Genomic DNA, 26,488 nt, shown 5'->3' on the forward strand with positions numbered 1-26,488 from the left:
GGCATGGGCGGGACATATAGTGCGAAGCGAGGTTAACCGATGGCGCTTAGGGTAGCAAACTGGATTCCAAGGGAAAGAAAGTGTAGTGGGGGGCGGCAGAAAGTTAGGTGGGCGGAGAGGGTTAAGAAGTTCGCAAGCGTGAAGTGGATGCAGCTAGCATAGGACATGCTTAATTGGAGAAATATAGGAGAGAACTTCACCCTCCAGGCGGTATAGTTCGGTTGATGATGATCATGTTTGCTTCTAGCACCGCAGTTACTCAGTGGTCAGTGCGCTCGACTGCACACCCAACCCAAAGGCGCGGGATCAAATATCGGCCACGGCGACCGCTTTTCAATGGAGGCGAAAAGCAAGGAGCTCGTGCACTATGCGCGATGTCAGTTTACGTGAAACAACGCCAGGTGGTCGAAATGCGAACCTTTAATACGGCTTCTCTCATGGTATGAGCCTGTTTATAAACCTTATGAACCAAATAAAATAACTGGCCCCCTAGACTCGGCACTGCTGCGGCACTTTCCCCACTACGCCAACCATCAGAAAGAGCCGGCTGGTATGCCTGTTGATAAAAGAGCGCCTATACGCAGTGTCGACCCCAGGTGCGGTCGGCGGAAACAATTCGTGTTCACGCCAGGACTCGAACTACCACCCTCCGCGTCTCACTCCAGTGCACTAATCCCTACTCCAGGCAGACTTCCCGAGATGAGTTCATAATTCTCCTTTCAAGCGTAAGGACACTGTTGGGCGTCGAGGTAACAAAAAAGCAAAAGAAAGGTAAGTCAGACGATAAAAGTAAAGCAAGAGCAAAAGTGAAAAATAAAATGAAACACGAGAAAATAAAAATATATAATACCTAATGTAGAATAAAACTAGAAAATAAACAAAAGAAAACCGAGAACAAAAATAATAGGAACCTAAAAAAAAGCTACAACGAGGCTACTGAGAAAAGTAGACGCGTAAAATAAACTTGTTCACGTCGGAAAAGCAACGAAACCTAGTAAGAGCTCATAACTAACTAGGCCAGGACCTCGCAATGTCCTCGCGTTTTCACGCATAAAAGATTGGAGGGAATCTATTATTTTTTTTTAACTAAAATGCCTGGAAAGCTGTGGTCAAACTTCCCATTACCGAGTAGTGCAATTGCAAGCCAGTTTTTCTCGCTAAAAAAAAAATAATACAAATAAAAACAGAAGGCAACGAGGTTGTTCCGAAGCAAGGCGTTCCTTTTTTTTTTTTTTTTTACTGAGAGCATGACAAAAGTAGCATGTAAGGCTTTATTCTTCTGTTCACAAATAATGCGTATTCTTAGCTGTTTTGGTTTACTAGATAATCACGAGCGTGCTATACGAAGTACCGGTATAGCACTCTCCGTTGATTAGCTAGTTTCTGTAAGTATTATTTTCTCTTCAAAAAATGTTGGGGAAGAGGTGTGGAGGTGGACACTTAAGCTTTGACTTCAAGGCGTTAGCGGCTCCCGTCCGCAGCGCCTCTTGTCCCTCCCTGTTCGTGTGCATGCTCTTTATTACTCGCTTAATACAGAGCTTCAGATTAGGGGCACCGTATCGGTTAGGGGAAGAGGGTAATAGCGGGGCGCGCGTGCGCATGCTCAAAGTAAACGGCAGAAGAGCTAAACATTTAAGTCGTGCAAGTACAGCTGGCTCTTGAATCATTAACATTTCCATGCTGATTTATTGCTCTTATCTGAGCATATTTATAGTTCCTAGCCGCGCAGAATTGATCATAATTTGCATTTTTATTACACAGCAATTAAGATTGATTTCTTTTAAGTTTCGGCAAATAATAAATCATTGGTGACAAAGTACTTCAACTGTCAAACTTTATTCTCACGCTGCGTGCTAATCGCACCTGTAGAAAGCGCGATCTGCTCTTTAATTTTTTTTTGTACTTCCAAATAGAAATCATACTAGCGCGCATCTGTTCGTCCTATACACAGTGGAGTTCTAGATACTGGCACAGATTAAAGTTTTGTTACTGTAATAATGCGACCTGCTCAACGTCATCGAGAGTCAGGTGTTGCCTAACGTGTCTCCAGCAATCCTCGGGGAGGTCGGAGAGCTGCATGCGTTCGTCCCCTGGCGGGTAGCAGACGACTTGCTCTTTGACGACACCGGCCAGCCGGAAAAACGAGTCCATGCTTTCGATGGTGTTCAGAGCGCTTCTTACCGCAGCACCGACATCGTCCTCTTTGATGGACGCAAGTTCGGCCATACTTTTCACGAGGAACTTATGGCGGGCTACTTCTTCCAGGGCTGCCGCGTGTCGCCTGTCGGAATAGAAAATCATGCGTGAGCAGGACAGTACTAGTACGGCACTTTCCACACGCACGACGACATTGGTAGGGGACACCAGAGACATCTCGGAGACGTACTCACGTAGACGTTGACCTGGATGCGCGGTGACAGCATTCGGGCAAGGTATGGCCATCGCGCGTGCCTAAGAGGTTGGTTGGTATGGTTGGTTTATGGGGTTTAGCGTACCAAAGGGACTATGAGAGACGCCAGAGGTCAGTAAGTGTCTGCTAGGCTAAAAGCATCTATTGACTTAAAGAACCTGTGAAAAACTCTTTACTAAAACTAGAAAACGCGCCACGAGTAAGAAGTGTCCCATCAGTTCTCTCTTCAATGAAAAGGTTTCAAGCTAGCGTCAATGAAAAGGTTTTAGCTAGCATTAGGTTTTAAGCTATTGCCGAAAATATCGGCTATCGTAAATGACACTAAAATTCCGGTGTCTTTGCGGTGAGTACTAAGACAGAGGTGCTGCGCTGAAGAAAAGGCTTTTTATCGCTGTCTTCTTGGAAAAAAAAAACGCGTGAGGAGTTGTGAGCTGAAAATCATGTTTACCTCAGGAATCACGGCAAATGAAACTCTACGGTCTTTACTGAAGCTACGAGGGATGTCTTCAGAATAACACAGTGAGAATCGTAGTGGCAGAAGACACTACGATCCTCACGGTGTTATTCTAAAGCTAACCTGAGATAAAACGCAAAACTCCCGGCAATTAATATTAAGATACATGTCGCGAAATAAGATATGAGGATTGACTATCTCAGCGCTTTTCTGGGCGTAGACCGGTGTCTAAGACAACTAATAAGCTGCGCGCATTGACCCATTTCTACGCGCAAATTCAGCAAAAGTATAAACGGTTTTCCGTTTTCTGCACGAGCCATCTGCAGTGAATTAAAATTTTGTTAATTTCCAGCCTTCACATCAGGTTCCGAAGACAAATTAGGGGCAATGGAGATACTCAAGCTCCTCGTTTAACGGCATGACGCGATAGTATAAATGACCACCAGTGATATAAAGGCCCGCTTTAACCAAGCCGTATGAATGTGCCCCGGCCTATGTGTAGCCTGTAGTCCTGGTGTAGCCTGGTTCCACATACTTTCCGGTTATAAGTGGAACTTTGAGAAATGTTTCACTTATAAGCGGAACTTTTTTAAAAGTTCCACTTATAACTGGAACCTATGTGGAACCAGATTAAGAGTGTATAGCTAACTCGGCATCCAGGAGAGTCGGAAAGTTGATTCTTATTCCACTTTCGTACCTGAAATAAGCAAGCAGAGCTGGGCGCACCTCTTAACTTTCGGATATGATGCGGATTTGTCAGGTCGCGCAAAATATTATTGGCCGGTCATGCCAGGTATACAGCCTGCCAGCGTCAGTCCCATGATTATACGCTCACAATGCCGACACCAGCATTTCTGTGTAACAGCAATTTTATCGCTGTCTCGTTAAAAAAATTAGACGAAAAATTTGCTTCTCCATACCGGAAAGTATGCGCCTTGCTATGAGATTTTCATAAGTGGCCCGACATAAAAAGCCAGGACGTTGCCAGGACGTTGATGTGCGTGACGCGGGTTCGCGTATTCACTTTTAAGCCTTAGAGCTTATTCACGTGACGTCATTGCAGTCTTCCTGGCAACCATGGAACGCATAACGCAACGTGAGAGAGGGAGAAAGAAAGAGAGAGAGGGCCTATGGCGAATCATGACACGGCGTCGGTGATATCCCAGCTCTGGTTGGACGTCGTTCTAAACGGCTTCTCAAGTATCCGACAAATGAACGACACGCAGCAGGGAGGACGCTGGTAGACGCTTTTTAGTTTCGAACCGTCCAACATTATAGCGTCTCCGCAATACAGGGTTGCCACAACCGCCGCCTGCTAAACCTGATAGTGAATAGGGTCTATACGGAAACCGGATGGGATCTGAAGACCAATATCAAGAGCACCTCGTTCGTCTCGTAACATAGTTTCGTAGCCCTAGCGCTGACAACAGGGCCCGTATTCCGAGTTTTCGTCGTTATCGAAGTGTCGCTATCTCACGTGACCTCGCATCGCCTGATTGGTCGAAATGCGGGAACCGGGTTTTGCCACTACGTATCGGGAAGAGGTGGCAATATTATGTTCCGGCTTTTCCATCAATCAGATCACTCGAAGCCACGTGATATAGCGACACTTCGATAACTACGCAGACTCGGAATACGGAGCCTGGATCGCAAGGCCGCGTGACCGACCCACGACCACGCGAGTAAAATGACTGAAGAGCGCCGTCAGGAGAAGAGCTACTTTCAGGGGTGCGGAGCGTAGTTTGACATAGTGATCGGCGGTAATATTGAGGTCCCATATTGCACTATTTTTCTACGCTTTTACACGGGATTTTTAAGGGCATATAACCTCCGTATTCGGCATAGCCAATAATTAAAATATCTGCGTTTTCTGCATTCCACATAAACTTTGCGATGACATATTGACATGGAGATTTCAAATACGATGAAGCACTGTAAGGACGATTATAGGCCTTCTGCTTGGTGACATTGCTATTGCCGTGCGTGCTCGGTGCTCAACCTGGTTAGCGTCGGACTGTTTTAGCAGCTGCTCCCTTTATCCCAGTGCCTTTCAGTTGACCCCCATCATACATTTAGTGGAGGAGCTCGACACTAACATCGCTGTGGCGCTCAGTAGAGCCATTACTCCGACTCTTAATTAAACAGTTTTAAGGCCTCAAAAAACAGACAAGACACACAGGTAGGTGACGGGAGGAAGCGCCAACTTCCCGTCACCTACCTGTGCGTCTTGTCTGTTTTATGCGCCTTAAAACTATTTGGTTATGAACCGAAACCAACTAGCTCAGCAGCAAGTGCTTTTAGACATTACTCTGACACCTGTGATGTCTGAGAACGTTCAAGCCATGCAATAGACCCGGATGTCTCCAGCTTTTAGAAGAACAGGCAGACCAGCTAATCGTACCATTTACAGTACGAAAATGCCCCTCGGAAATACATTGCACGGAAATAAGAGGTGGTTGACCCTAGCATGCCCTATTGATGCAGCGAGTTCCTACCTGTCGATCCGTGAGCCATTCACGAAGAGCGCGGCGCGGACGAGGAGGTCGGAGTTGCGCTGTGCCACGTCTCTGACAGCAAACCAACACTCTGTGGCTTCGGTGAACGAGTCGTCGCAGAGGATGGCGCTCAGCAGACAACGGTTTTCTTGGATGCCATCGGCGAGGCGTCGAGTAAACGCTGAAGACTCGTCGAAAATCGCTATTTGCCTGACGCTCCGGCTTCCTCTGACCATGTCGGCTAGACTCTCCAGCTCACTGGCCTCCATGAAGGTAACGCAGACGAACCTCAGCGTTCTTATCGCCTTGTTTAGAGAGAGTGATTCGAGGATCAGAGTCCACCACGCATTCGCAAAGCTGACGATTTGCACCTCCGACTCTATACAGAGCGAGAGAAATTCAAGCACCGAGGCTGCGTTTATGTAGCTTGCAAGGGCTGAAGAAACCGCCAGGTCACCTTTTCTGATATCCAGGCTCAGTGACGTTACCTGATCTGCTGAAGGCATCGTGCCTAATGCTGTCAAGTCCATCAGTCTATACTTGCAGGTAGGCTCCTCTAAAGCCAGTCCGCATTCTAATTGCTCAAAATAGTCGAGAACTCGGCATGTTTTCAGAGACACCTTCTGTCGTAGGCCGCTCTCCCTCAGCACCTTATGGACCCACAGACAGTTACTCATATCAGGATCAGCTATCTGCATAGTCACTTTTCTCAGGTTTTCCATCCCTTCAAGAACATCGAAAAAACGCTCCCACATGTTTGTCGTCCAAATATGTAGCGGGAGAGTGAGTTCTTCTAAGGTATCGTTGTCAGCGATGGCGGTAAGCCAGCTGTCATAACTGCTTCCAATCTGATAAATCTCACTTACAGGAGTGTCGACAATGTGGAGCGCACGAATAGACCTGTTCTCTGATAGAACTCTCTCAAAACTCACTACGTTATGAGGCCAACCGAACGAGAAACCTCTCAGGGTGAGCGTTGTTATGGTCTTATTCTCCAAGAGGCCCAGAAGCAAGTTGTTTAGACATCTTTGACCTCCCAGCTGAGAGCTGGCCACGATACTCAGTGTAGTCAACGTAGGGCTCCTTTTCACGTACTCGCTAAACACTTTTCCGCAGTCTTCCTTTAACACCGACTCGTGCACGGATATTTCTTTCAGTGTGGTGTTATGCTTGAGAGCTTCCAAGAATTCATTCTTTGCCGTTTCGTCCATTTCCAACTTGGGTATCCTCAGGGCGGTCAGCGGCGCCATGCCAAGAAGCGTCGACAATGCCGATGAAAATTCTGGAGAGCATTCCTCGGCTTTACACTCGAGTTCTTCCAAAGCTGTTAGGGTGGCGATAGCGGTGCACGCTTCCTCCGGCATATCGCCGAAGCTTGTGTCGAGTACAAGCTTCTTCAGACATGTGTTGCCTTGAAGAGCATCGAACAGGACCTCCTCGGGAACATTCAGTTCGTTTAGATTGGCGCACACCGACGTGACACAGCAATGTTTCTTAAAAAGCAAGCGCAAAAGTGCGGCCACTTGAAGCGCAACTTCCGGTTCGTCTCTGATTACGGGAGGCAGGGCGGAGAAGGTGAATAAACAGAGTTGTCCATTTCCCTCGGACAAATATCGAATTTCGAGCCCAGCGTGGCACAAGAACTCGTTCAACGCTGAAAGGTTGAGGGCGATTTGGCATGTCTGGCCTTTGGTCCCAGCACAGGGCCGCGAGACGTCGACGGCTTGTCCCGAGAAGGGTCCCCTTGCATTTTCTAGATCTACCTGACGTTTCCAGGCCAGCTCCAGTGCATCGAAGAACGCAGAGGAGAGCTGCCTTGATGGCCCCTGATACGCCATGTCCACTCTGCGTACAAGAATGATTTCCTTGTGTTACATAAATCGGACATTTGTGCAGGCTTGTGTAACAGACCCATCCCACCAACCGGTTCGCGCATGCGCCGGTTTTCCGGAAGTAGCTCTGCCGTTAAGTTGGTTGCGGTAGACTCTTCAGAGTGCACACATGCAACTGCAGTGCTGTTATCTCAGCTCTCATTTCTCAGACTTTACTGTCGAGGAAAATTTGCTGTGTGAGAATAATACGAAATTATATTGACTGTTCCATTAAAGGCAAGTGTCAAAGGGTTTCTCTACTCTTCTACTTTCTTTGTTACTGGTCAATTCGGTGGTTAGTATCATTATCTGGCGCTATGTATGAATACACCCGACGTAAACGATTCGTTTGATGGGCTGTGTATCGCACACAACCTGCCTATGTATCGCACAAAACCAATGTTTGATAGCAGACCTCGGTATCAGTGACATCTAAAGATTCTTATGCTTTCTATGTGACGTCTTTTATTTGTCCTCGCCGAACATACCGAGAAAAGCTAGATTTAGAAGAGACCGTTAACTCCGAGGACGATTTGTGTAAGTTTACCTGATCTTGATCCAGCGAGTCCCGGCTAAGCTGTCGCAAAGATCCACGTGAAACGCGTTACGTCGATAAAAGCAACAAAAAAATGTACGGAGCACGCATTGGCTTCGAAAGTTCTATACGCCTTATGTAGCTAATATTAGGAGGGACATTATAAATATTTTAACACAGGCCGCTGGTGCTCTCGCATATGCATCAAGGTAACCATCGGTGTCTCCTCTACGGAAGAAGTGAGAAATTCTCAAGCATGAAAAGCGTACTAGGTAATATTTCGTCCTCAACTGTACACCTTGATGTACCATCGCGATAAAGAAAATGTGAAAAATTCGCAACAGGCACGCTTGGATGATTTCTTTTCAACGCGCTTGTACAGCCCCCGTCATAAATTTACAGCCCACATAAAAGAAATGCGGAGCAGGTGCGGGGCCGAGTGGTGGCATGTTTGTCTCTTGCGCGCGATTGGTGCGAGGGTATAGAAGCTGAGGGGAAAGGGTTGCGTAATCTTGGGAGAGGGAGAGGTAGTCGCGCTAGTCGCGCTGGCTTTGTGATAGGTGCGGCGCTTGCATCACGGCGGAAGAAATCTCCTTCCACCGTGGTTCACATTATTCCTTTCTGGCGTCTTCGCGACGGCACTTGTATCAGTCCAGCGCTATCGAGCGTGCGAAGTCACTCAACGTCACGCTCTCCGAAACGCGTGCGTGGTGCGAGCGGCAGCGCTGTGAAGGGCGCTGGATGATAAGAGAGATTTGTAGTTCAGCGCTACCGCTTACCGCCTGAGCGTCAGTACGCATGCACTAATCATTCGACGACGACAGATGGCGCCAAGTCCCCGTCATATACCGGCGGACTCGGCACGCAGGGATCAATCAGCCCGTGCTATGCTCGCAGCGTACGACAGTCTGTGTATGGCTTCTTTGCAGCTTTGACTGGATAGCGAGCTGCCGGTAAACTTGAGAAGCGTGGCAGCAGTTGCCTTCCATGTGTTTTCAAATTAGGCTGCAGATCTATCAGCACTTGCATGCGTGGCGTGCGAATCGAGAACTAGCACACCAAATGAAAGTAGAGCACTAAATATGTGGCTTTATCCGGTCGCCTAAGAGCCGTTAGACTCAAAACGTGCAGTTAGCTTACGTTCACGACAAAGGCAACGCCTCAGAAAGCATGCCTGAGTAGCTAAAAACCAAGGACTTTATTCTATATTTAATCGATGTCTAACGCGGAAAGAGTAAAAGATATGACGCGCGGGCATGCGGCACTTGGCAAGGCGAAAAAAATGAACGAATCCGTACAGAGTGTGTGGTGACATATTAGGCTATGACCAATTGCTCATTTAACTCAGAGCCGCGACCATAGCGTTCAGTTGAAGGCTGGCCGGGCGATTCGGTGCCGCGAAATGCTCCTTCGAGCCGCATCTCGATTCGCGGACTTTGTTACAAACAACCGTTTGCCATCACGCCTGCGTGTGCTGCACCCAAAAGCGCAGCAACATGGCATTTCGAACGAGGCAAATTAAAACAAAAAACAGCGCGAAAGAGACGCAAGCCGTAGCAAAACACGCGACGATATATGCGACGCGAGCGTTGGTTAGCACCAAGGGGGGGGGGGGGGGAGGAAAATGCAGCCAACACAAAAACAAGAATAAAGCGCGTAGAAACACGTGACGGCACTCGGCCAATGGGAAGGTCGAACACCGAAAGAAAGCGCCGGAGAAGAGGAGGGCGGCAATCTTCGTCGGCGTTACTTTCAGCTTATTGAGGGGCTTTAAAGGGGTCGTGAAACGAAAATGTAGCAGCCCAGTTGCAATTTTCCTTGCTTCAGTAAACATTAGGTATGCCTATTCCAAAATATCTCGTCGAAATATTGCTTCTGCATTTAATAATACCATTCTGAAATCAAAGCATTTTTGCGTTCCTGAAGCGACCATGCGACCCTGTAGGCCGGAATTAGAAGTACTCGCCTACGTCATGTTTAGCCTTTTGGAAACGCAGATATAATCATTATTTCCCATACAATAGTAGGTTGCTGTTAAAGTTAGCAAATAAAAATACATTATATCAATTATTCGCTCACGCAAACGCATTTCTTCAACAATACTGTCACGTGACGCGCGGTCGGCGGCGGCGGCGGAGCAGGACGGGTGGTAAAGCTCACTTTACGGGTGGTGTCTGCTTCTCGCTTCGCTCTGGAACAGAGCGAGAGGTGACGCTCAAGTTCAGATTTTCGGTAACGACGGCTATACCTCGCTCCGCCGGGTACTCCAAATGACAATGGTTCCAATCTAATTTGTTGTTGTTATTTTCTTTTTCTTTTTGTGAACATTCGTGATGGAGCACAACGTCTTGAGCAGTCTCATACCACCGGTACAACTTGGTTGTGCGGCCGCTGCTGTAATTTTTTTAAGTATTATTATTCCCGGCGTCATCAAAGATACGATCTAAATACGGTTCCAGGTCAAAGAAATCGACAAGTGTGTTCAATCCGAGTGGTGGGTGGAGTGTTTCAGGAGCGGGCGCCGCGGCGCGTACTCGTATAGTTGCTCGCCTCCGCGCTGCATCACTGAGAATAGCGTGTCGAGCTTCGCTTCCTTTATTTCGGCCGGATGACCTGAACTATGGCACTACACGGAAAGCCGGAAACCGAAAAAAAAAAAGGTTGCTACAATGTACTTGGGTGGCCCTTTCACCCTACGCGTTGTCGCAGCTTTGCTCCCCCACCTTCCCGACGCCTCTCTCGTAACCTTTCTCAAAAAAAAAAAAAAAAAGAGGAAGCATACTTCCTACAACGTCTACAGTGCTCAGACTTCGCCTATTTTTCCTGTCACCGTTAGGTTCTGGGTTTAGGCGTGTTGTGCGTGTTTGAGTGCTCGATATGCCAACCGTGTACGTCGCGATCGATTGCAGCACGGCTTCTCCGAGTGGAAGTAACGTTCGCTTTCACAAGTTTTGGCACACCGATTGGGTTCATGTGTTCGTACTACTTTCTACTGGAAGTCCTAAATGAACCTCGGCGTCATTCGAAGCTCGGCATGGACCGGAAACGAAGAAAGCTCACCTCAAACGATGCGTCGTACCGACGCAAAACCGCTGGCCCAGTGCATTGGCAAAAAAAAGTGTAGGTCGCGTGATAAAGGCAGTAAACGTAGTTGCGATTTGTAGCCTTACAGATATGCTTATTTGAGAACTACTCGACTCGCAGAAGCCACTAGTTCTATTTGATTGTTTCCTGCCAGATTGCCCTCATAGCAGTAATATGCGCATTTTGGATTTTCTAAAGGTACGTCCGACGTATCCATTCGATTCTCGTAAAGATACGGCGGACGTCGATATACAGGCTCATGGCTATATGCACGTCGAACGCGGCCACATTCCGCTTGCTACGCGTGAATGATCTTATCCTCTATGATATCAGCTAGCCGGACTCTCGATAGTTCACTATACTCTCGATGAGGTGCTACGAAGAGTGCATCCGTTCTAACATAGAATACGGTCTTCACTTAGGGTTGTGTACGGCAAGCATCGCTGTCACGCACATAGCTGCAGGCGATGCTACGTACTGCACCAGCTCCACCAGCTGGCATCGAGATACGCACATTCACGAGCAGCTTTCGCTTCGCACTAAACTATCACCTCGATCTGCCCGTAATACGAGCGAGCTATTCCTAGCATTTACGCTGTCTTAGGTCGTGCATCGACCTCCGAAGATCTAGCGCTGGCACAACACACACGCACCTCGCCGTGCAGAACATTCAGCAGTCCAAAGTATGTATGTGAAATGGCATTATGCTTGTTCCTCACATGCAGACCGAGGAAACAGAATGTTTCTAGCTAAATTCTTCGTTTAAATTCTACCTCAGAGTCGTGGCAGAAGACATGCCGAATCTACTAGAGGCCTGCGCTGCTACTGCGGCGAGCTGCACATCGACTCGTCGAGGCGAAGACCTACTGCACCGCACCGCAAGAGTGCACAACCGGAAAGACGGAAGCGCGAATGATCCGATTTCCATGTGAACAGCAATGTTCATTGTGCTTAGCCTGCATCTTTTTCTTGTCGTTGAATTTTGCGTACATGTAGTTTAAACCTCCGCATGCTCGAGGTTAGCGTGACCCGACTGATCGGCCGCGCAGCTTTGAAACGATCGGGATCGATATGCATGCATCGCCGGACTTAGGTACGCGGTAGAAAATGTGCGCTGCACATTTCGTTGCAGAAGCTGACTCTTGGAATTTTGCAGAGTGTGCCATGCAAGTGATCGTTGCTACAACCACGCATCCATGTTCCAACGGCTGGCCTACCCCGAGGCGCATAAATGTTCAACCGTGGACGTATCAATGATCGAAGAGAGGACAGATTTTCACAATATTGGGCGCGAAATCGATAGCTACCAGTGCTCAGTGTTAGAGAAATTCTGTCTTGATCATGCGCAATTCAGTGTTTCAGGTGTGGTCTGTAGCTATAAGTTTGAACAGTTCGCCTGTCAAGTCAGCGGCGCCAGCGATGGACCGGCGGAGCGATTTTCCACGTTACACCGCTGTCTAGCTAGAAAGCCTACCTAGGCGGCGTTTGACATTCAGCTGCTTTTTGTGGGCCCCGTAATTGAAAGCAACGCCTTCAGAAACGCGTTAAATGTTAAAAAATGTATTCTCTTCAACAGTTTCACTCCAGGCTGTCAAAGCAGGCGGACGTTGATAAAACAGTTGAGCACTCCAGTCTTTAGAAATCTGTAGAATCGCCTTCAGTTTGTAGAATTATTGGAATAGGTCACTTTCCGATCGCTGGGACATAGACCCTCATGACAGCGCTGTCACGTGAATAAGGACCACACCAGACCGAAAGCTTGTCTCATAACATAGCTAACCTTACAGCATTGTATTGATTTTTATGGTGCATAAGCAACTAATGCTGCCATGCACCAAGAACAAGCTTGTGTAATGTATTTATTTTGTGTGTAATGACTAAAATGTTCTTTAGGATGTAGCTTGTTTAGGAACATTTTAGGAAACCAAAAATGCAGAAAATTTGCACGTCTCTCCTAGAATCATGCTGGTATGGAAAAGGATCTGTTGCAAAATTGTACAAAATGTTTCCTCTTATTTTCTCGACTCTGGCGCACGTGTAAGATATGGTTTATTGTTAGTTCATCTCCACACTCCTTGCATATTGGTTTGTCCTCTTTCATAAGTATGAAGCTGTGTGTGAGGTGTGGATATGTGTCTTGTGAAGATGACCTAAAATGGCCTCCATGTTGTGTTTTTGATTACTGCATGATTTCCATTCCTTAATGACAGGTTTGACAAGTATAGTTTGTAGTTTATTTCATTGTTTCAAAAATCCTGCCATTTCACTCTCACTTTTCTTTGTACAAGCTTCTTGGTATCTTCATGCAGCATATTCACCCTCTGTAATTTAGCATTGCGTCAGGGTAACCTAGTTATTTCTTTTCATCACCTTTCAAGACAACTGTCCCGATTTCATAAAGTGTAGGGTTTCTGACGACAGGAACTCCTTGGAAGTCGTAGAAATAAATGAGATCCACAATCATGAGCTATCTAGGGTGTGCATATACATGTCCATCGCTCAGTGGAATGGTATCAGTACGCTGTTAGAACAGGTCTTGTGGTAACAACAACCATTGTCTGAGGTGGTCCTTTAATGGGCATTGAAATGCTATGTAACTACAGGTACTGATAGAACTCTTGATCATGTTATGTGATGGTGCGATCCTTGCATGCATATTAGGTATACATTTCAGAATCTGCAGTGCACCACTTGACCATTTGCCACCAGTTTGTGTGAAAATGTATTTGTCATGCATGTTAACCAGTATTTAACAGATGACCCCTGTGCACAAGCCAAAAGTGCCACGAGCCAAATGTCACGAGGCCACACGACATGGCAGGAGCTGTTAAGTCAAGCTTACAAAGTTATATTTGAAATATGTTCTGCGACGTTTCAGCTCCAATTAAGAAAGGTTGAGGCTTACAGAGGTCTATGCCAGGTTGTCTATCACCTAACAGGGCAGCCTACGACCGTATGCTAATGAGTATATCTGAGATAACAGAGACATGAATTAAGGAATTAGTAATTATGTTTGTAGCAAAGGGCATGTAAATTAACGGGAATCCACAGTGGGATCTGCAGACAAGAACCATTAATGCTGGCACACCATACCCTTACAGTGGACATTAGGAGTCTCCCTAATTTTTTTTCTGCTCAACGCTTATTTCCTTTGTTCTTCCAGATGAGGAAGATGTGAAAATGATAGCATCGAAAATTCCAGAGACCATCGTTAACAAGGATGCTGATCCCAACAGCGTAAAAAAGGAATTTCAGAAAAGATGGGTAACTAGTAATGCTGGCAACAGTTGAAACTAAGTGGAAAGGCATGAAATTGAAATGTAACATATGCAGAGATATGTTGCGAGACGACCAGTCTGTGGTGTGCGACATCTGTCTCCGTTAGTTTCATCAAGTGATTGGCCAAAGCAGATGGGGCTTGTGGTTTTGTGATAAGTGCAGTGTAGTAGCATAGATGCAACCTTGCCCATTAATAATTGGAGTGGAGTAAGTGCATTGTTTTGTTTTTGTAAGATGTTCATGGTTTCCATGCAAACATTATGAGAAATTTTTTCCTAGAGAATGTTTGCTGAAATGTGAATATAATGTGCAATATTGCTATTTACTTTTTCTTGTATACATTAGTTCTGTGAAGAAAACCACAGGCTAGAAGGAAATGTAATGGCATGCATTTTGATACTTGGCCCCATTGTGCTGGCTCAGTAGTTAGAGTGCTTGGCTGCTGAACCCAAAGATGCAGATTTGGTTCCAGCCACAGCAGAGGCATTTCAATAGAGGCGAAACAATAGGCTGTCATGCACCGTGCGGTGTCAGTGCATGTAAAAGAACCCCAGGTGGTCGAAATTATACCGGAGCCCTCAACTATTGTGTTCCTCATAGCCGTAGTTATTTTGGGATGCTAAACCAGATATATATCACATCATACTCTGAGTAAGATGCTATTCATGGTCAGTTAATCATACACTAAATGATCAATTTTTTTCTGCATGGTACAGCAGCTGTTGTACAATTTTACTTTAGCCTTCATGAAGAATATCACACTGGCTCCACATGGCTTTCTGTTGGCCCTTGATATGCGTCACAATCACACACCTGAGTATGTATTTGTCTAAAGGCACCTATGCATGCAAGGAGAGGACCATTACTTTCCACTTGTCAGAACTGAAATGCATGATCCACATCATTTCTGCAATTCAACTGCTTGCTATTTGAACTGTCCAGCATTGATGCAAGTTTCAAAGAACTGCAATTAGAAAATTAATCTAAGCAGCAAACCATGCCAAGAACTGCTTCGGTTTCATCTTTAGCAACTGTTTGGGAACTAAAATTAGCCAAATGTTGCAAAACATAGATGAGAGGTTACAAAATCTAAAAAACAATGCAGCCTACCTGTGGCATGTAGGGTTTCACATCCTAAAGTGACATATGTAGCTATGAAGAATACCGTAGTGGAGAGCTCCAGACTAATTTGACTGCCCAGGCTTTGTACTTTGCATTGACATCTTGCAGAAAACAGAAGCATTTGCATTTCACCTGCCATCACTGGTATTAAACATCACGACCTTGGGGCAAGTAGCCGAACGTGCCACTAAGATGTCGCAGCGTGTACGTACATGCTATACATGTCAACCTTTCTAGCATTAAAGCTGTCACATGCATGGCAGATATTCATGTTCAGCTTTGGACTGACAATTTTAAAAGTGTACTATTTGTGTTTTTCTAGCATGAAAAACAAAGGAAATTAAGGAAAAGCGAAAAAAAATGAACATAATATGTTGAAAAAACACTAGTCATTACCACATAAAGCATATTCGTTCCTTTATTAATGATAAAGTGGCCTTCAACAATAGTACAAAGCCTGAAAATTTCGAAAGGTGCTGTGCCAGGCAGCTATTTTACAGAAACCTGAACCATTTCACCTGTAGGAATGCGCATCCCGGCGGTGTGGGCTGGGCACTTATTTTTCGGTCCACTCCAACATGCGAAAACTGCATCATGTGCATTCCCATTTTCCGAGTTTTGAGCTCTGTAGTACAGGCTAACAAATTGTCGATGACTTATTTTCGTCTGATTGTTGCACAGCGCGTGTAAATAAATTACTACTGCACCTAATAAACACTGACATGCACGTGCAACATCGCCGATCATAAACGGACACACTGATGTCCGTCCGGGCATCGGCGCACTCATCACAGCACTCTTCGTAGTCTCACACAGCACTCTAGTAGGACGTAATCCGTAATCACAGCATCTCACGGTAAGCACAAACCACACCTCCAGTTGTACAACAAACACGAATGACGCGATGCTTGGGCTAGAGACTCGCCGGCGGTGCCCAGCTTTTTCAGCGCCGCTTGTACTACGTAGAACTTGCAGCACCAAACCTCAATGCGAGCAGAAAGCGATGCGTTACGTGACGCATCTCATCACATATGGAAGTGAGGAAACTTTGAAGAATCAAAACTACATAATTACATAACGACCGTCGTAGACGTTAATCCACATGATAACGAGGACCAAATGAGCGGGCGTGCGGGCCGCGGGCTGGCCGTCAACACCGCGATTGCATGCGCTTGCGCTCTGGTCGTGCTTGCCACCCTGCCGCGGTCCAACTCACGTAAACCTATCATCATGCCATCACGTAGTATATCACCCATTCTAGGCACTGTTCTTGCCACTGTACTATTCTTTGTAATTTCACATTTCACGCATGCAGTATGTATACATACTTCTTGCACCTCGTACGTATACGTACACCATGATCATGCGTACACCTCATACCAACTTCGATTTGGCTACATATGGCTACCATGTTGTTGCTACAACCACATCTGGGGATCTCGGATCCGTCCGGCTTTCCCGACGGATCCCAAGGCCCATATCGGAGATAAATGCGTTGGGTCCGTCGGAAGAACCCTACCGATCGGGTCCGTCCGCCGTACCTCTGAAAAATATTTCCCGGATCCGTCCGACGGATCCCGAAGAAAAACGCACCGGGTCCGTCGGACGTACCTTTAGCCACAGCCTATTTTGAGCGATACCGTGAGGCCAGCACAACAGGTGCCCCTACCAGCATATCGTACCACCCAGAACAGGCCCCTTGGTTCCACTTCGATCACGTTCTTTCCACAGCACTCATCTAGCCCCATAGAACCTGATGAAGACTCCAAAGAGGAGGATCATGTTGAGCAGAGCTCAGAATCCTTCACATCATTTAAAAGACATATCTAGGGTAAAAATTGTTCACCTCAAAAGCTCATACGCCCCATGTCCTTGCATTACGATGGTGTGATTACCAGATCAACCATCCAGGAGAAATGCATTCACGCAAGTGTTATTGATTGGAAAGGCGGATAGATTGGCTTAAAAGTTTAATATCTGACCTGCTACAGAAAGAGAAGAACAAAGAGGGTCGTGACTTGATTAAAATATATGCAGAATCCTTCACATCATTTAAAAGACATTTCTAGGGTAAAAATTGTTCACCTCAAAAGCTCATACGCCCCATGTCCTTGCATTACGATGGTGTGATTACCAGATCAACCATCCAGGAGAAATGCACTCACACAAGTGTTATTGATTGGAAAGGCGGATAGATTGGCTTAAAAGTTTAATATCTGACCTGCTACAGAAAGAGAAGAACAAAGAGGGTCATGACTTGATTAAAATATATACAGGAATAGTAACTTGCACCACAGTCACGAGTCAAGTCCTGTGTCATGCAAGAAGCAGCAGAAAGCCTGCACAGCCTGTAGAGCTTTCCATTTCTGGCCAACCGGCCAATAAGTCCTCTGAGAGAGGCCTGTTGCCAAAACACTTCAAAGAAGTAACTCGAGTTATTGTTTTGCACGCATATACTGGGACACACCACTAGTACACGCTCCAGAGTCTCCGTAATGTCACATGTGGAACATTCTGGGCAGTCCGCCTGTCCAATTAAGTATAAATATTTGTGTGTGAAACCACATTTAGATGGTCTATGGAGAAAGCATGCATAATGGCATATAATTGGCAAGTGGGTATGGATCCACTAAAGCACTACCTTGTGGCCTTGAGGACAAGTAGATATAAGGAACTCAGTGATGTGTAGTGCCAAAGAGTGGTAAGGGTGTGGTGTTGAAAACTTCCAAAAATTTGTAATGCAGGCTTTGAAACTGTGAATTCACACCACTTCTAAAGTGGTTTCCCACAGATGTGGAAAGCCTCTTACCAAGGGGCCACAAGCTCAGCAGAGGTTTGTGGAGAATTATGCCCTTAAAAAAAAGATGAGTCATGTTCTGAGCGGCATCACCACAATTGTAGGCGACGCTTGCGGTGATACAGATCTGTGTATACATGGATAGAGTTGTAATATTGTCACCAGATGTATGTCAGATTAAGTTGCTTGAATCTACTAATTGATATCTTGGATTTCTCCAGTATCCCGAGAACATGCAAACGCACCAAAGGTTGAGTCATTACACACAGAGGTTGGGTGGGGTGGTATGGGAAGTCGTAGCGTGATAGCATTTGTAATTAATGGCAGCGGAGTGTACGTGAAAAACTGCTGTTCAGCTGCTCATCATCAGTGGGTGGCAATGGTGTTGTGCAAGTAGTCGTAAATACACACAAAGTGGTTCGTGTGACAATTATGTAGATATTGGGCAGGCACGTGACATTCTGAAGTAACAGCACAAAACGTGGATGGGAGCACAAGACGAGAAGACGACACAATGTCTCATCGTCTTCTCGTCTTGTGCTCCCGTCCACATTTTGCGCTGTTACCTCAGGATGGAAAACCAACAAGCCCAACCTGCTATTCTGGCTAACATGCCATTGTTTGAGGTGCATTGTGGCAGCCAAGGTTTATCCCAAGCACCTGCACTTCTATGTACATGTTAAAGAGTACTGGGAGTGGTGCTCATATGGGTGTGTACCATTTTCCTGGCTCGGGCAATCAGATTGCAGGCGGGCTAGCACACACAGCCCAAAGCACATGTAGTAGAAGTTTGGACTGTCGAACCGCGAAGTCTTCAGTTCAATTCCTTCCCTTATATTTTTCAATTTGTATGAGTATCATACAGTCTGTGCTTGTATGGTTAAATTGCGAGGGTGTACATATCACCTGCGCTCCTGACCAACCTCAGTCTGCATAAGTATTCACCAAGCAGTTTTCGTTCCATCAAAAGGCTTTCACAATATTCAGCGACACAAGCAGCTACTCAGACAGCATCAGTGTAGCATTCTTGGAGCTTCGCAAATCTGTGGATACATTGTTTACTAGCAAAACATGCACGGTATGTAGATATGTGTACTAGGACGCATAAGATGCCGTGACAATGTGGACTGCCCTTACGTCTACAGCTGCCCTTTAATCCTGTTACATTCTAGCCTGCAGTGAATTCAGCAGCAAGGTTTCACAATTAAATCATCCCAACTTTATATTTCTAGACTTGACCCCAGCACCGACAAAGTTCATTGTATTACCAGCATTTTGGTGGCATATTCAACCAGCAGGCCAATTAACTCAACGTCATGCAGGTTCTAGTGCAGATGTTTTCATGCAAACTACGGGTATCATCAACGAAGGAGGCTTTACTATACATACCTTTTCAGCACGCTGTTTTATGACTGGTTAAAGTCTGGTACATTTCAAAGTATAAGGCACATATTATTGTATGCATGTCTACAGATTGCAGATTATGCTGGCTTGCTTCTGAATGAGACTGCAAAATGCTGAAAATAGTGGCCACCTTTCAAAGCAGCTTTTGCAGAAAACGGTTTGATTTTTCTATTCCCCATGAGCCACTATTTTTCGAGGCCGTGTAAAGGTGAACGCGGCAACTAGAAAATCTAGGTTTGTCAGTGCCACAAGGACCACCACTTTGTAGTACATTTGGGCATTATCTAATGTTACCAAATGAGTGTTAGAGACATGTTGCTTTCAAAATAATTTATTGGTTAGCCGCAGGTTCATCAGCACATACAAAATTTTTAGGCTAGAAGGAAGTTGACCTAGAGCAAGACATCTTTTATTCACGCTTCTTTGCTGTCTTCCTCTCTCCTAAATATACAAATGTGTATATACAGTTTCACAATCATGATGTGTTGAGGTCAGTGCTAAATAAAAAAAAATGCATCCAACAAAGGTATAGTTAGAGATTGAGTACACAAAATTCATTCTAAGTGAGCCTATATATGTCTTGTAGATTCCAATGGAAGGCAAGTATAGCAGGGGGCAGCAGAAACTCAGGCAGGCAGATAAAAAGTTTGCGGGGATCAGATGGATGCAGCTGACAGAGGATCGGGTTATTTGGATAGATATGGGAGAGACATCTATACAAGCAGGTATATACACAACTGCACAATTATGATGCATTTGCGGTCAGTGCTAAAAAAAATTCCACCCATCAACGGTATAGGTGGGGAGTGAGCACACAAAATTCATTCTAAGTGAGCCTATATATGTCTTGTAGATTCCAGGGGAAGGCAAGCGTAGCAGGGGGCGGCAGAAATTCGGGCAGACAGATGAGATTAGGAAGTCTGCGGGGATCATATGGATGCAGCTGATGTATCTGCGGTCAGTTCCAAAAGAAGAAAAATTCTACCCATCAAAGGTAAAGGAAGGGAGTGAGTACACAAAATTCATTCTAAGTGAGCCTATATATGTCTTTTAGATTCCAAGGGAAGGCAAGTTTAGCAGGGGGCGGCAGAAACTCGGGCAAGCAGATGAAATTAGGAAGTTTGCGAGAATCATGCACCTGGCACAGGATCGGGTTATTCGGATGGATATGGGAGAAGCATTTGTCCAGCAGTGGGTGCAGTCAGGCTAGTGATATCAACAAGACTAACAACTGGATGAGTTGGTACTGATTCATCTTAAAACCAGCCAGAAGACGAAACACGTGAGAGGAGCACAAGACAAAGTTTGACTAACAACTGAAATGTTACTGAAGGAAAGAGGCAAAAGAAGATTCGCACAGAAATGCACGTGCACGAAAAACCCCCAAAGCAGTGAAAGCGTGGAAAGCAGAAAGGGTCTAAAAAATCAAAATCTAAAAAAAAAAGCAAATTCCTTATGGTCAAGAACCACTCGTTACAAAAGGGAAGCCACAGATCCAAGTCCAAAGGCACACTATACTGCAAAGGCTAAGGACGTGTGTGTGGCTAAGAAATCGGTCAACAGTCTTTTGGGGCCTTTTTTACATGTGCATCTCTGTGCAAGTCTTCTTTTGCCTCTATCCTTTAGTAAAATTCCAGTTATTAGTCCAGCTGTCCTGCAATTCTCTCTTCTCATATTTTCCGGATTGTTTCAGAATGAATAAGGTGATGACTCTACAAACCTTGCACAAACTGGAAACCAGTGTAACTGTCAGATGGAAACCTTTCCCTTATTTGGCTTGCATTACAAATAGGGAGGACTTTACTGTGATGTCTGCCGAGGCATCCCCAAAGCCAGTGCGCAAGCTGGCTGTAGCAGATGTAGTGGTGCCTCCTGTTGACAAGAGAAAAAGCAATATTCACTTTTCAGCATAGCAAAATGAAAATATGATTTAGGTCTTTTACAAATTTGAAAGTTATTCATGCATCTGTACAATTAATTCCCATCTAACAGAAGCTGTACAGTGCAACTTTCACTGTCAATTTATTCTCCCTGGAAGTATGGCAAACTTTGAATTCTGCTGCAGGTGATTGAGAGAGAATGAGACCCACCCAATATTAGAACTCCAGTGCAATCACAATTTGCTACTGCAGCAAAATAATGCCTGAAGGCAATGCAGCTTTTGACTGAAAAAACCTGGTAGTCGTCTTACACCCTCTATACTAGTGTTGTGGCCGATGTCAATGTCCACGCTGATATCATCCGCATAGCACGAAGATGTTAAGTATGCGAGATCAAAAAACAGCGCGGCTACTTGGGACAAACAGAGAAGGGAGAATAACGGACAGTATGCGACTTATGCATTAAGCAGCTCTGTGCATGGAGTCATTCTATTCGAAGGAGCCATAAACTACAAGTGCACTTCTGTCAACAGCTCTCCGTTGTTTTCCCACAACACGGCACGTGCCAAACTTTCTGCAAGTGCCGCAAAACTACTCTATAACTTCATTTGCTAACTGTAAAATTTCCAACACTTACTCAAACTGTGGAAGTTTCGGTGTACTGGCCTTTGGGAGAACGTCTTTCTTTTTTTTTTTTTTTGGTTGTTACATTTCAGCACATGTAAAATGTCAGTGTCAAAGCATTTTGGAGAGGTTTACTGTGTGCAGGTGTTGATGATGGTATCAGTGAAGTCAATTTTTTTAATTATATTTGCACACTATACAACACTCACCTAATGCAAGTGGGTAAAAAAAAAAAACTAGCAAATAAAACTTTGAGTGCTGGTATGGTGATTGTTCTGGCAGCAAGTGGGGACAGGCTATAACAAGAGTTGTCGGGCTAGTTAGTGATCGTCTGCAGAAGCCAGTCCTGCTCTGTGTGTTTTTCTTTTCTGTGTTGTTTTTTAGTGCATTTTCCCACAGCTTCCGCAGGAGACAGGCTACTTGCACAGAGTCCTCCGAAATGAGATTGCTTTTGTACTTATTTACTGCATTTCTTGTGGCATTCCTTATGTATTTATGTTTTGAAGTGCTGCACTTGCTGAAGGTCATAACTGGCTAATAAAACAAGCAAATTTGTCCGGACAGCGTCCCCCCCCCCCCCCTCGTTACTTCACATCAATGTGCATGCCCTTTCCATTTAGCAAGTTCACACTATCAGATGATGCGTGTTTTCTCATTTACTCGTGCATGGAATTAAGCAAACCAGTAATGTGCATGGTGAAACGTCATGCTCATGCGCTTCTACGAAAACAAGAAAAATATGAAAACCAGCGATGTGTTCGCGCTAACGTGGCGCAATATCAACACTGTAGACAGTGTAGATGATCGCAGGTAAGTAACGTTAAAGGGGAAGCTTTATTTTATTAACACTGCCTTCCGCAATAGATTTCATTACAGCATTTCTTGCTCGAGAAAATGAAAAACAGGTGCCGCTTGTTCAAGTTATGTCGCCTTTCGCTCAAGGTTCTTACCTTGTGTTCTCGACTAGCAGTCCATGATCAAGAAGCATTTGGAGTAAATGCGGATGATCTGTAACACCCAGACGGCTGCTTCAGCTACGTAGTCGCCGCCGGGATCTCGCCAGATGCTCTCAAGAGCAGTCGGCATCGGCACGCACCGCCCGCAGCTGCACCTGTTCGAAAGCTTCGGTTAGCGATTGCGCACTCTCGCAACGGTCAAACGTAGGCTAGGCTGCAAGACTCGGACATACATACCAATGCGTAGTTCCGAAACGGCTGGGATCGGGAGGCTGACGGTCGGGGCTTCTGCAAGCCGGAGTTGTGCCGCGGTTACCGCGGCCTCTCGACACAAGTGTTACTGTACCGGTCGCTCGCAGGGTCCATCTTCGCCGACCTGGCACCCGAAAAGTTGCGTCGGCGTAAGGCTCAAAGCCCACGATGTAACCATGTTTTAACAGTAGCGACTATATTCTAGTTCACTATAGCAGCACAGCGACGCTGGAACCCAGGAAGGAACCTAGGCGTCGGCCATATTAAAAAACCCTGTGTGAGCGTAGAGCAGGGCACAATTAGAACCTCTAAAATACACCGAGCTTGGTCAACTTTGGCTCAGCAGGCTCCGGCAACGGGAGCTGCTATGACGTACTCTGTTGAGTTGAGGAGGACGCGCGCTAGGAAACCGAAATTCTGTTTTTGTCGCTATTAAATCAACGCGGGCGATGAAACGAATCGAGGTATATTATATGATGCAGGACAAGGATTCCATTTAACTAAGCCGTGCAAAATTTCCGGAAAACGTTTCACGACCCCTTTAATTAGCAATCAATGTCAGCGCCGTCCGGTGACCACAAAACGCGACCCCCCCCCCCCCCCCCCCTAAAAAAAAATGCCTTGATGGTAATGCAAAAGTGACATGGTCGCGTTGGTCTATTCAACAAGTTAATGTGCGTGGCATAAAAAAACACCAGGTTGGATTACGTTAACCACAGGGCATATGAATTTGAATTAAGAGTGGACTGCGTTAAATTAAAGGTGTATTTCTTTGAAAACCGTGGATTAAAGGTGTTGGTACAGATTACGGTTGGTTAAGAGTAGAACCCGGTTTATCGTTATGAATTAAGTGTGGGTTACTGCGGATCCGGGTGGAGCAACTGATTGCTTTGTATTAAAGGTAGACAGTGATGTATGAAGAGTTGATTACAATGAATTAGGTTACAGTAGGATTACACGATCAAAACTCCAGCATTTCTTTTTGCGAAACACAAACTTAATTGTGCGCTCGACCTCGCCTGCTGTAGCACATAGTGCCGATAGAAGCGTCACGATAAACAGGCCTGCGTAGAACGAATCTCTGGCCGATTTGTGCGCAGGTGCGTTTCCTTCGTAGTGGTCTGCACAGATTTTGACTTCGTGGTAGAAACGGCATGGAGTTTCTTACCCTACTATTCAACATGCGAATGCAACGTGTTGAACACAGCCTTTTTTATCACGTTGGCGGCAGTAATTGTGTTATCTTTTTTGTAATCCCGCAAGGCAGTCGGTAGGAGAGGTTTTCAAGGTCGTGCATGAATTTAAGGAAAGTAAATTTGGCACTCTTAGAATTACGAGCTTCACTGAAGGTAGGCAAGTTGAGTATATCTATTCGAACCAAACCCACCGTCAGTCCACCTTAATGACCGTAAGTAACCGCATCACAACCTAATGCACTTTCATGCACCGCTGTCCATCAGAATGCTCCGTAACCCAAATCAATCTATCCAAGCGCAACCTAACCCAATGTGTGAATACCCCTGTAAACCGCCATACACCAGAATAATCCACCCAATTCAACGTATTTCACTTCTAACCTGCTTGAATGTAACCTTAATTCACTGTTACCTGCCTTAATACATGCTAATCGAGAAAATAACCCTTAATCAAACCGCAATTAACTACCATAGGTCAAAGTAATCTACCAGAATTAAACACCTATTACATCCTAATATAACTCAACCCGCATTAATCCAATAAAACATAACCGTAATCCATTCTATGGAGGCGAAAAGCAAGGCGGAATAGCACAGTGTGGCATTTAGTACGGGTTAAAGAACCCGGAGTACACGAAATATCCCGAGACCATCGCTGCGGCGTCTCAAAACCTGAGGATATTGGAGAGCATTAAACACTGTATCAAACCGATTACATCCGAACACCCTTAATCCAATGATATCCATCATAACCCATCCTCAATCTATATCTGTCCACCCCATAAACTATCGTAACCCAGCATCTCTGTTTCAAACACTCCAAACATTCTTTAACATTCTAATGGACTATTGTGACCACTTGACTGTCCCGATGACGCCAGGACAATATTTCGGGACCACTTTTTCACGCCGTACGCCACTGACTTTTGCTACTGGGGGATATGACGTCTCTTCCCTTAAAATTAAAAGTTTATCCAATGAATGGGAACAGTCGTAAATCACACAAAAGGAGCCTGAATATGACCGCAACGAAAGCGTTACTCGGCCAAACACTATATAGGTAAGCGTTCTTCGCATCTTTGGTTGTATTTCCTGTATGGCGAAGAACGCCTGGAGCGTTATCGACCTCTCCAGTCGGTTTCATGCAGAGTGGGCACTGCGGGAAAGCAGCTGTCATGTCTTATTCTCCAGCGGCCGTGCCAGCTTCGGCACTGGCGCCGGGCGCGCCCGCTTCGGTGACACCAACGAATGACGCGAACGCCTGACTTACTATCGCATGGCCAGTAAGACATCGCTTCCTTCCCCTTTCAAGAGCGAGGGGCCCTCTTCCTCACTTTCTTTACCCTTGCTGCAGGCGCGCCCAGGAAACGAGGGCGTCCGTGTCTTTCCCAGTGAGCTGAGGTTTTACCCGGCTGGCGACAAGAAGACACTACCGTCATTTACGATACAATCATGACTGGCTTCTTTTTCTTACCATAGTGTAAACCACGATGGAAAGAAATGCGAATGACGGAGCGCCTAGATGCCGCGCTATTCGCATTTCTTTTGATCGGCCCTTTACGCATGTTTACAACGCAGGCAAAGTTCTTGCCTGCGTATCTAAGAACGTTCGGCAATGTTCTTAGGAAACGTTGAAAGCAGGTACACGCATGCTAATTGCGTCTAAGCTACCTGCGCTGTAAATGAAACGAAGTAAGCCACATACCGTCTTGCCAAAAGCAACCGATCAGCCCCGCCGGCTGGCGGAGCGGCCGCGATTGCGCGACGCGGCTGACGCGGCGCCGAGAGGCGGAAATACGATCCCTTTCTCTGGCCGCTGCTCTCTGTCAGTGAGCATAAACTGGCTGACGTAAGCTCGCTCCCTCGCTCTCCATCGTGGGACGAATGCGCCAAATCAAGACGCCGCGCACGATTACCAGCTTACTTTTTTATCGTCCCAGGATGGAGAGCGAGGGAGCGAGGAGGGAGCTTACGTCAGCCAGTACGGTGTTGTAAAAAAGACGGGTGCTCCGATGGCGCCGCGAGGAGCGGTGTGACTTTTACGCATGGCGCGGCCGCCAGGGGCAGCCTCGGTACTGGGGGCCTGTCTCGTCGCTCGTTTCGCTGGCGTTTCTATGGATGCGCCTAGG

General features: G+C 45.9%; 1 protein-coding gene and 1 long non-coding RNA gene across 2 annotated transcripts; both read right to left on the reverse strand.

The window, feature by feature from the left end:
* Window positions 1–1,279: 1,279 nt before the first annotated feature.
* Window positions 1,280–26,222, reverse strand: LOC146188271 (uncharacterized). Its single transcript, XM_084603720.1, has 3 exons — window positions 26,065–26,222; window positions 5,360–7,204; window positions 1,280–2,281 (listed from the first exon to the last, which is right to left on the reverse strand). Exons 2-3 carry the CDS (start codon window positions 7,195–7,197, stop codon window positions 1,987–1,989), a joined length of 2,133 nt encoding a protein of 710 aa, XP_084459846.1. The 5' UTR covers window positions 7,198–7,204; window positions 26,065–26,222; the 3' UTR covers window positions 1,280–1,986.
* On the reverse strand, window positions 19,767–23,445 carry LOC146188272 (uncharacterized). The gene is made up of 3 exons (XR_014707508.1): window positions 23,149–23,445; window positions 22,906–23,066; window positions 19,767–21,323 (listed from the first exon to the last, which is right to left on the reverse strand). It is a non-coding gene; the product is annotated as an uncharacterized LOC146188272 (long non-coding RNA).
* Window positions 26,223–26,488: the final 266 nt, after the last annotated feature.

The sequence above is a fragment of the Amblyomma maculatum genome, chromosome 5, assembly GCF_055883805.1.
Source record: "Amblyomma maculatum isolate TAMU_Amacu chromosome 5, ASM5588380v1, whole genome shotgun sequence".
Lineage (NCBI taxonomy): Eukaryota > Metazoa > Arthropoda > Arachnida > Ixodida > Ixodidae > Amblyomma > Amblyomma maculatum.